This window comes from Ictalurus punctatus, chromosome 10 (assembly GCF_001660625.3).
Source record: "Ictalurus punctatus breed USDA103 chromosome 10, Coco_2.0, whole genome shotgun sequence".
In the NCBI taxonomy this organism is placed as follows: Eukaryota; Metazoa; Chordata; class Actinopteri; order Siluriformes; family Ictaluridae; genus Ictalurus; species Ictalurus punctatus.
Genome location: NC_030425.2, coordinates 20,204,316 through 20,216,430, shown reverse-complemented (window position 1 = coordinate 20,216,430; position 12,115 = coordinate 20,204,316). Strand labels below are relative to the sequence as shown.

General features: G+C 37.5%; 1 protein-coding gene across 1 annotated transcript in view; it reads left to right on the top strand.

The window, feature by feature from the left end:
* cemip (cell migration inducing hyaluronidase 1) overlaps positions 1-12,115 on the top strand; it is a 135,284-nt gene that overhangs the window by 104,566 nt on the left and 18,603 nt on the right. Inside the window, exons 13-14 of the mRNA XM_017478099.3 lie at positions 2,900-3,109; positions 5,424-5,629. Coding sequence (XP_017333588.1) covers positions 2,900-3,109; positions 5,424-5,629 — 416 coding nt within the window. The remainder of the gene's footprint in view (positions 1-2,899; positions 3,110-5,423; positions 5,630-12,115) is intronic.

Genomic DNA, 12,115 nt, shown 5'->3' with positions numbered 1-12,115 from the left:
TACAATCATTTTCACTTGACTCACTTAACTCTTTGATCATCCGAGAAACTTCAGTTTAGCTAATTAACATGATTGAGCGGCCATTAAGATGGCAGCAGGGATTTAACCAAGAGGGAACAGTAGGGACAAGTCATCAAGGACACATTAAGTACGGTATCACAGTGCAAGCAGGTGAGGAAAAAGAGATAAAAAGGAGAGAGTGTTGTGTGAATGTTTGATATTATAGCTTAGTGGTTCTTATAGTGTGGTTCAGGAACTCCCAGGAATCCATAAAGCCCAACATTATAAAAGTTGTTTTATTTTATTTATCAGGGTCTTTTGGTTATTGACCTTGTTGACTGGTCACTTTAAATAAATGGATTCAATCCAAACCTCAGTAACTCAAAAACAAGTAGGTTAATAAATAATGTAAGCTTGGAAACAAATGTGCTCTGTCTGTGGAAAGGCTGTGATAAATAGATAAAATATTATTGTACACATTTAATATTGAGACTAATATTTAAATAGTAGGATTATGACTATGAAAAAAGTGTCTGTGGGATTTATTTTACACTCTCAGAATAAAGTGTGCTAAAAACTGTAACTTTATTTGTAATTGGGGTGGTACCATGTGGGTGGTGGAAGAGTACACATTTTGCACCTTTGGTATGCATCTTTTACCTAGAAATGTCCACTTATTGGTAATAATGGGACTTGGAATATCACCAAACTGGGAGGTACCAAATATCAATATGACAGTACCAACTCGACACAAAACAAATTAAAGCAAGTAGAAGTGTATTTGGGAACTGGAAAAATTCCTTGGAAAAGCTGGTTGAGACGATGCTTCATCAGGCATACTGATGGAATATTTATTTCATGAAATAAATAGTTTGATTTGATTAACAATTTTCTTGGTCACTGCATAAATCCCTATGTGTTATTTCATAGTGTCAAGGTAAAGCAGACATGTCCAGACTTTTAACTTGTAGTGTAGATCTATATATAGTGTAGAAACACTTGTGAGATGTAGGTCAGACACTCACCTTGGCTGGGGAAAAGAATTGAAACACATTGTCCTTTCGTCCATCGTCCCTCAGGAAGCATTGGATCACTTCATGCATTCTGATTCCTTGGTCCAGCAAAGATGTCCTGGGTGTCACTTTTTCCTTTCTAAGGGCTGACACAAGACCCAGATCTCAACTTCATACATGCATGTTATATTTAATATGCAAACAGTGCAATGCAGGCACATTTCCATTCTCATTAATTTCTTCTCTTCCCCTTATTATTGCACTGCCCCATTGCCCTTTTCACTGCTTATTGCTGCTTAGGACATCCTAATCTTGCTCCCTCTTTCTTTTTTTTTACACTCTCTCTTCCACTCATTCATTCTCTCTTTCATTTCTCATCTCCTTCTACTCTGTCACATCACATCTCCCTCTCATTTCTGTTCATCCTCTCTCACTTGCTTCTACCACTCTTTCTCTCTTTTCCTCTCTGGATCTTCTCCTACTTGCTCTTTCTTCAGCTGTATCTACCTTTAACACCCAATGATCCAATGTTCCTTGAGGAAACTATATTTATGTTTGGAGGATATTAAAAAGTGGATAGTCATTTTCTTTGTGCGCATGAAAGCACATCTAAGGTCGTTTTATTTGATCCGCCAAAATCTATCAACTGCAATCGGTATAAAAATGTCTGGGAACATTGGCAATATATATAAAATCTTAGGTGTAAAATCTTGGTGCCATTTTAATGTGAAATCTAAGATTTGATAAGCAAATAAATTCTGCAGTGAAAAAAGACAGCTTCTTTTGATTCAGGAAAATTACAGATAAAACCACTCCTCACCTTTTATGACCTAAAAAAAAAAGTCCTGCCTACTCTCCAGACTAAAGGATTAGACTTCACACCACAGAGCCATAGTTTTTGATTCATTGTTCATCCTCCATGGGTTTGTTGTAATATTAATAATAAGGTTATATTCACCCAGGATTTATTACAGTAGGACTGAAACTTAGATCATATTGTTACCTTGAAAACTCCAAATTACATCCTATATTTTAAATTATGCCTATATTTTAGACAAAGGTTGTACTTTCACTCCCCCTTTTCACCAGAATTGTGACTTTAATAACTTTAACATTAACATATATATGAAATGATATGCCAGCTTCTGAAATGGTTATTTACACTTCCACTTCATTCTTTTAAAAGAGTCATACAGTATAGGTAACATCAGATATCATAATAAATAGCATGGATTTAATCAACATCAGCTGCCCACATATGATGTCCAGTATAATGTAATTCATTGGTTGTTTAGGCTTTATGCTATCAGTCAAGATACTATATTATTAAAATCTAGGAAAACAGGGCTACTGTTTGATTAGAGAGCAATGAAAACTCTTTTGCTAAGTTAGCTAACTTATATGGAGGAGAGAACTGGCTCTGGCCCTGTCTCAAGTGATGGCCCAAGACCTGTAGTCCTCCTCCAAATCTACACTTTGGGGAAACTAACAAAACCCGGTGGTACACAACTCCTTGAGGATATAGGCATGAAAGAGAATTGGAACAGTGCCCGTTCCCCTAAGTTCTGTTAGGGCACTATATCAGACTATATCATTTCTGCACCATTTCAGACACTTTCATTAGTAAATTTGGTTGTCAACTCCAAACTCTCACTTTAGGTTTGGATGCATAGTTATTGGATGCATATAGCTAAAAGGTCAGTAAAATGACCTTTCAATGATGGCTATGTAACCTATGCCAAGAACTGGCTCTGATCTCTCTTAAAAATATTTGTCACACTATCACACAGACTCGCTGGTGTGATTTAGGTCACATTATGAGCCAAATCTTTAAAAATGTGCAAAAACTTACTCTGTAGCTGAACATTGTAGTCTCTCTATTTCAGGTGGAGCATGGTTTTAAAGCAGTGCACATTCAAGGGGTGGAGTTCATGCACATGGGACAGCAGTCTATGGGTCACTACCCTGTGCACTTCCATATGAATGGAGATGTGGATGAGAGAGGAGGCTACGACCCACCCACCTATGTGAAGGACCTGTCCATCCATCACAGTTTCTCCCGCTGCGTCACCATACATGGGTCCAATGGTCTGCTGGTGAGTCACATGACTCTCTATGGTCCTCTGTCTATTAACAAGAACCATGGTGAGACCATGAATTGAACCAGAGTCAACACATTAATAATCAGATAATTATGTAAGATCAGGCAATTAGCATAAATATAGCACTATATTGTGGAGATTCTTGTGTTCATGGCCTCTGTGTCCATTAGTCCCTGTAAATGTTATGTGGCCTTTGTATTCTCTCAGAAGGTGACACGGCCCTATCAATTGGACATCTGTTTTCTTTCAATTCATTACACACAAATATGAAGTACCTATAACAGGCAGAAATCGAACTACTGTGAGCTGTAAACATAAACAGCAAAGAAAGAGAGAATGTGCATGCGCTGAGAGAATGTGCATGCTCCCTAACCCTAACCCTAAACACCAGGATTGCTGCAAAAGCAGCGCTGTGTGGCCTGACATTTCCTCCATTTGCCACACAATCATACTGCCATCTGTTGCCTCCCAGTTGCCTTCCTAACAAGCTTCACCACACACTCTTTACTACACACATTCACTCACAGCCTGTTATCCAGGTGTGACATTTCAAAAACAGCATTTGTTTTTTTTGTTTATTTTTCATCATTCACCTTCTTTATAGTGTGCCATAGACAGAAGTGTCTGAATGCCTCATTCTGAATAGAAGAGTTGTCTAACAATGCTATTGTAACCTGGAGCTCAGTTGAACTGGAAAAGGCAGTCTGTGCGTTAAGCTATGAGATACAAATTTGCTGGTTCTTTATCACCTCAGTAGAAGATGCATAATGTGTGGTAATGTGCTTAACTTCAGTGGTGATGGAGTTTCTGAAACGTCAGTTATGATATTCATGGGTTTAGTATCCAAGATGGAAAACAACTTTGCAGTTAAACTGAATGCCAGTTATGTACTAGATACTGTAGGTATTCTTGAGCTGGCAACTCTGAAATATGAAAGATATAGTGTAGTTTGGGGATTGCACAGTGATGTACAATGCATATTAACATGGATCCCCATTTTCTAGTTTAATTTGGAATTTTGAATCATGTTATCAAATGCTTGGAATGATTTTTTGTTGTCATACTGTACATTTACAGTACAATATATTGCTTCCATTTGCTTGTTCCAATTTGGAGGACCATTGATATCAGAGCACAAGGGTTATAGTAGGAAATCCCTAGACCTAATCAAAATAATCAAATGGTTCATGGTGGTGGATTTTGCATTGACTCTAGTTTCAGAATCACTTGACTCAATCGTTCATCTTATGTCATCACAAATGTGCATGGAGAACACAACACTACTCACCATTTTTTAATTTATTTTGGTGCTATTACGCATGGCAGATATTATGCGCAGCAGCGTACCTCTTCTGTCTCCCACTCTGCCATTCATGGTAAACTTGTAGAAACTAATGTCATTATCGGCTAAATCACATGTGCAGGTTACTTTACTTCCTGAACAAGTGCGGACCTGAGTACGAGTCGTGTTCACATTCAGAGGAATCGGGGTACAGTTCCAGTACACCCGAGGTCAGACTACCTCCTACATGTAGTCTCGGGTTTAGTACGCGGTGCGATTCCTGGTCCGCATGACAGCTTTCACGTTACCAATTTTTCATGTAAACCATGCTCGGTCACAGACTAAACTGCCAGTATGAAAGCCAACTCTAACACAAACCCTAAACACTGGTTCATCAGAAATTGTATTCATTCATTCATCTTTAATAACCACTTTATCCTAGTCAGGGTTGCGGTACATCCACAGCCTATCCCATTAACACCAGGCTTGAGGTGGGAATACACCCTGGAAAAGAAATAAGTCCATTGCAGAGCACCATGCACACACATAAACACAGACAGTAAACCAAGCTCAGGATTGAACCAGGGTTCCTGGACCCTGCAGGACCCCGCAAGACCCCATCATGCAGCCAGAAACTTATTTGTTTATTTGTTTTTAACCCATTTTCTCCCAAATTGGTCAACTCCCACTCACTAGCTAGCTCTTCGCTATCACATGACAGCTACAAGTAGGGAGTGCGAGGGCTAGAACCTGCTTCCTCTGAGACAATGTGCAGCTCTGCCAACAGTCCTTCTTCAAACGGTCTCAATATAAATGACCTTAGACACACCCATGATTGTTAGTCTCACTCTAATCAACAAGGGACAGAGGATGCCATCTTTCCCACCCACAGAGCAATGCCAGTTACACTCTGGACTCCTGGCCACAGATGGCTGAATCATCAAGATTCAAATATCTTCCAATGATAGCGTGAACACTTTTCATCAAAGAGTATTACTAACACTGACATTTTTATCTGTGTTACAGGTAAAGGATGTGGTGGGTTATGATGCTCTGGGCCACTGTTTCTTTACTGAGGATGGCCCAGAGGAGAGGAACACGTTCGAGCACTGTCTCGGCCTGTTGATCAAGGCCAGCACTCTACTTCCCTCTGACCGAGACAGCAGGATGTGCAGAGACATCACAAACGGAGCATATCCAGGCTACGTGGCCAAACCACGGCAAGACTGCAGGTAAGAGAGCTGTAAATATTGAAATAGTAATAATAGTGACACAGACACCGGCTAAACAACACGCAACTACGCACTGTGCAAATGGCATAGTAGTACAGAGTAAGTGCCATTTACAAAACTATTGTTTCCAACCACGTTTTTTGAATTCGCACATAATAAAACCTGAATGGAAGTGAAGAATGTGACAAAAAATAGCATTTAAAAATATTTTTTAGGAATTCACTCATTTACTGTATTAAATGACATTTAAAACACTTTTCTTGAAATAACTTGTGAAATCTGATTTTCTTTCCAGAAAAACAAACATAAATATCAGGTTAATAGTTTACAAGAAAATTACTTCCCATTTCTTTATTTTACAAAAAATTACTTTTTTGATTAATTTAACAACTCAAATATATGGATATTTTTTAGCAATGTCAAAAATTGACTAAAACCAGTCAATAGTATAAAGTTCTTTCTTTCTTACGTACTCTCTCTTTTGAGAGAATTTTTCAGCTTTCTATAATTAATACACTAGATAATCAATGATCACTGACTCCAAGCTGTTTTGAAGGTGTTAAGGGGACTTCACTATTTGCCATTATCTCTTTTAGCTAATTATGAGCTTATGATGAAAAGAGAGATCTTATCTGAGCAATATAATTGCATAAAAAGGTGAAAACTGACAGTCAGTAGCACTGACATTCATTTATAAAAGGACAAACAAAGCATTTATTAAAAAAAAAATAATAATAAATGAATAAAATAAAATAAAAAAGATCAAGTCCAATCTGGACCAGATTTTAGTCCATTTGTAATGTGAAGTGAGAAGCAGAATACAGGTGCATAAGCTTGGTACAATATGAGCTTTATTGGCCACAAATCCGGGGCTTTTTGGGGCTTGATACAGGGCAATCCATAATCCAATGAAGAACTACTTAACACGGAATAAATGAACACAACTGTGCAACAAACATGATCACATGGTGTTTGTTGCCATGGGAACAGTGACATGAAGGAGGAAGCCATGACACTAGTTCTCAGTTTTGGATTGGTGCATCCCTACTAAATATTGCAAAATAAAAGTGTGCGCTTTTGTAGTGTATAGTTAAAAAGAAAATACGGTTTAATGGAAGGAGATTATTGAAACAAATGATGTGTGTGTTCCAGTCTGCGCTCATAGAGAAATGTTCCAGCACCATCCACATTTTTTTTTAATGTTTTACAGACAGAGTAACAGAGATTAGGCTGTAAACTAATTAAAACTTGTCAGTCATGTATTGAAATCAAGTTCAAACTCTCGAGCCATCGTGTGATGCGACATAACTCATTACCCTCATCGAACTGTTACAGTCTCATTCCTAATTGCCACTAGATTCCTCTCCACCTAAATGCAGTAAAACTCTGCGATCATACTAACGAGCTCTTCTTAACTCCAGCATCTCTACATAATTATATTTATTATTATAAATTATAAATATTTTTTTTAATCTCAATATATACTTAGGCCTATATGTTTTGGGACCTCATTTAATCTCCACTAATTAAAATCAGTTGATCAGCTCAGAATGAAAGGCGTCACTGAACTCTGGCGGTCTCATCGGCTCTTAATATTCTCTCTCAACCACTCATCTAATGCAGAATAATGTTTAATTCAAGATGTGTGGCAACAAGCAAAGACTAGACAAAATGAAGTTCAAATGATAAATTAGTGGCATGTTTAATTTTAGGATGTGTGGGGTGAGTCCTAAATTGAAGTGTCGTTATTTTGGCACATTTGAACTCATTTCTATTATAAAATCCTAATCTAGAACCAAAACTTTATAAGTATCTATCTGTTGTTTAGCTTCACTGTCACTTCATTTTCTATGTATTTTAAAAGAGTAGTTCAATGAAAGGCCAAATTACTAAGAGGAGTTTTCCTCTTATCTCAAATATACTTTATGAGCCATGCTATTTACTACTGTACTTTAGTTTCGTACTGGAGTAAAAGGTTAACCATAAACAAATGTGCAAATGTTCATCTTGCTTCCAACATGTTGGTTCTTCTTGCTAAGCTAGTCGATTCATTCCATGAGCTCCGTTAGTTGCAACATGGTTACCTATGTTGCTTATACAAAAATCATGCAGCATCACCTAATTTAAAATATATTTTTAACCATTCTAAACTCATTTCTAATGAACTCATAGCTGAAATTACTAAATAAACTAGCTAACAAATAGCTAGCTACCTATTCACTCCATAAAATAATCACTAGTATTAAATACCACTAACTGGATATCATTATGCCAATGAGTTGTCACTGGAGTCAGTGTTGCCAACATATATAGATTTTCAATAGAGTGCCTTTAAGTGCCTAGAGACTAATTTGTCTTGATGTCCTACAGTAGATATGGCTCTCAAACAGTACAGCTACTGGATACATGACACGAGAGAGCAGGTCTGATCGACTCACCACTAGTCTGTAAACCATGACTGAGTTGTGTTTTTGCAAGTTGATGTTCTCAGCAACCAATCACTAATCACCACTGTTTGGCAACCCATGCATTTCTTTCAATTTGTCCTTTTTTAAACTCTCTTGGCTATATTTACAAGTAATAAAAGTAAGTTTTTTCATCCATAACTATTTTCTTAATGTCAGTTTCTCACTACTTCTGCTCACTACTTCTTTTTGTCTGTGTTCTTGATAGAAATGATAGTAGTTTGTCAATATGTAAATCGTTGGCTTGACTCTATATTACATATATAATAGTTAAATAGTTAGTTTGTTGTATCATTAACAAAGACTTCTTTTTAAGAAATAAGTTACGGTGTTATTTTCTGTTCTGATAAAACTCTATTCTATTCTATTAAGATCATGTCCAGTGAATATGCAAATTAGTCATCCTCTGGCTACTACTTGTGACTTTTTGAGCCTCCATTAACTACTTTCCACAAAAAAAAAAAAAAAAACAGTTAGCAACACCTGGGGTGTAACCTGGCCTGGGCATTCGGTACTGCATCCCCAAAGACTTTTACTTTAGCCTCAAATAATTCTCTACTTGGAGCGGTTTGTCACTGCGTAACTGAACATAAGTAAAAAAAGATGGCAGTGTTGTAATTTTGTATCTTCAGTGAACGGAGTGTTAAATTTCTTTTCAATGAACGGAGGCAAGACCAGGACAGGGTTTATAGGAAAATATGTGGAAATACTAGTGTCTTATTGGCTGACAGGTCTCAAGTCTGCCGCTAACTCGCACAGTCAATTAGTGTGAGGGGAAAAATGGATACACACTGATTTTTATTTATTTATCTATTTTTTACCAGTAAAGGGGTTGAAACTGAAACCCTCACATCCTCTCATGCTGAGCAGGAAAACAAGGTGTGTAAATGTCTATATGAGTTCCAAGTTACATGAACATGATATGAGCAGAGCATAAGGACAGCTAACGTACTTTGCATGGCACTGTAGCAGCTAAACTCAGACAATGATAGATTAGTTGTGCCTCTCCTTGGCTAGCGACACCAAACTAACCTACTCTAGTGTTAGATAGCCAAAAAGTTTAATATTTTATCAGTCTGTTAGTCCTGCAAATGGTGGTAACACCCGAGGCAAGTTTTATGGATTTTGTCCAATTGTCACATATTTTTAAGCAATTAGCCCTCACATGCAGGAAAGCAAAATGCATGGAAACAGTCTATTTAAAATGATATATTTTAAAGTTTTTGATGGAGAAGAATCTGGGCTAGCAGTCCAGCTAATGCCCCTGAGCAACACAGATTGGTTTGACTAAAAAAAACCCTAAATAGTTAGCTTGCATCTGGAATCAGTTCTAGAATAAAGTATTAAATAAAAAGGATATTAAATAAAACACTCTTAAGACACTTCAATAATTATCTTCTTCCTACATAACCTAGATAAATAGCTAACTCAAAACTATAAATTGGATGAGCTCTTCGAAAGTCCCAGGAGACCGCTACAGGCAACAGATTGGTACTTATGCAAAGGATGATAAAATGCTAGCCAGCTCTACAAGGTAGTCAGCCTTGTGATTATGCAGAAATGCCACATATACACTTGATAAATATCAGGGGGAAGCTCTTGGAGTTTAGCACTTTGCATATTGATGTTCACGTCTGAAGATGAGTAATGTGATGAAGCGCATGTAGGCTGCACACATTGATCAGGGCCACCCGAGCCCCCGCAGCAGCGGATTACTTTTTCCAAACTGTCGCCTTTGAGTTGACGTGCAAAATGTTTATGTATCAGAGAGAGAGAGAGAGAGAGAGAGAGAGAGAGAGAGAGAGAGAGAGATCAGCTGGAATGCAGTGAGCTGCAAAGTGTGCATAGATAAACACTGTTTTAATTTCAGAGCCAGTCACAGCATCGAGGCAAGCGCGTGCAGCTACAGCTCTGTAATTACTTTGACCATGTTCTCTCACTTGCGCACAAAAGCCAAAACCTAATACCAGACACGCCGCAGCAAGTGATTATTGCAACAGTGCAGGCATGCCTAGAACAGGCGTCTATTTTTCCTGCCTTAATTGATGACATTGTGTCTGTTAATGTGTGCTATTGTGTGTGCACCTCTCAGTCTATTCTCCAAACCATTGTTTTTGTTAACAGCGGTACATTTTCATTAATTTAGAAGTGGAGAAACACTTCAGTCCAATCCACACATGTGCTGATCAGCAATTATGCAATATAATGAGTTTCTTAGTTACACCTACCAGACAGGTTAATTAATAGGTCTGTAATTACAGTCTGTAGCCCATCTGATGCATACATAATCTGTCCTCCCTCTACCTTCATACAGCCAGATGTTATTTGGGTGATAGAACCTTCTGAACATAGTAGTAGCACTGATAAACAGCTTAATATTGCAGTTTGTTAGCTAAATACTTACTGAGCTAGCAGGGCAGTTGTAACTGTAATGGTCTGCATCCCCCAGATTCATCCTACATGACAGAGAAGCGAAAATCCTGCTCTATGTAGATGACCTGGTGCTGCTGTCACTCACCTGCTGATAATAAACTTCAAAAAGACCAAACATGGTCTTCCTGAATAAGTCTAGAAGCACAGATTTAAGTTCAGATAGGTACCAATGCCCTAAAGCACACGAGACACAATGAGTATAATTTTACCTCAGCATAATCACTGCATTCGGGGGTTATAGCATGCAAGGAAATGTATTAAAGAAAAAAGCTCTTCGTGCAAATTCTGAGAAAAAAAAAAATCATAACACTGACATAATCATTTGAATCTGGTGCAATAGATTTGATAATGTAGTCCATCTCATTATGCTGTATTGAAGTGAAGTCTGGGTTCCACTTGGTCACCAGAGCTACACTAGATGGGAGAGCATCAGTCAGAATTCTGCAAAATGATAATTAAAAACCAGGGGAATACCCCACTATCTATAGATATGAAGATGTTTCTGAGCACACTTAACAACAAACTCTGAGAAGAGTGCCTTTATTCAGCAGGTTCTGAGGCTCACAAGCCCTTTAACCAAAGCTAGCACAAAGCCCAAAACCAACACTTTCAATCAGGTCATGAAACAAAGTCAATTTTATGGTTAGGTTTGTATGCATTCTTTGTACATGACACACAAATCTTTTTCATGCAGAATGTGACCAAATGATCCCTGGACACAGGTGCAAACAGCTTTCTACATCAGCTTAGCACATCTGGCTCTCAACATTGTTTTAACATTGTTTTATTCTTCAAATATTCACCTGTATGTATACAGTGCCCTCTAGTAATATTGGCACCCTTGGTAAATATGAGCAAAGAAGGCTGTGAAAAATTGTCTTTATTGTTTAACCTTTTGATCTTTTGTTTAGAAAATTACAAATATACTCTGCTCTCATGGATATCAAACAATTGCAAACAAAATGCCAATTTCCACCATCAGGGCACCATCAGGGCAATAATTAAGAAGATCCGGTCAGTTGGAAATGTTATGAATCAAACTGGAAGAGGATGTGTGTCTATATTGTCTCAACACAACTCAAGGATCACAGCTGGAGAATTGCAGAAGTTAGTTGTGTCTTGGGGTCAGAAAGTTTCCAAAACTACAATCTAAAGTCACTTAGATCACCACAAGTTGTTTGGAAGGGTTTTTTTTAAGAATAAAGCTTCTAAACATTTATACTTCCAGCCTCTAAAATTGTATACTTCCTGCCTCTAGAATTGTATACTTCCAGTTCATTGCAATTCAGGTGTATTTGTGTCTTATTTTTTTTTTAATGTTACCTTTTTAATATAAATAAAAAGTACTATACATCTGCACTGATTACATGGATATTCTGTGTTGTGACAGATTTCATAGCAAAATTTTTTTTTTTATGTTTTATGATGAACTTTTATGATTGAGTGAATTTTCTAAAATTGATTATTGGCCGTAGAAAAACAATTAAAGCATGCATAGTTGGCTTATTCAAATGGTCTTCTGTGACCTCAGACTATACCGAGCATATACCTGACCTTGACTCTTTAAAGGGCAGAAAACTTAGTCCAT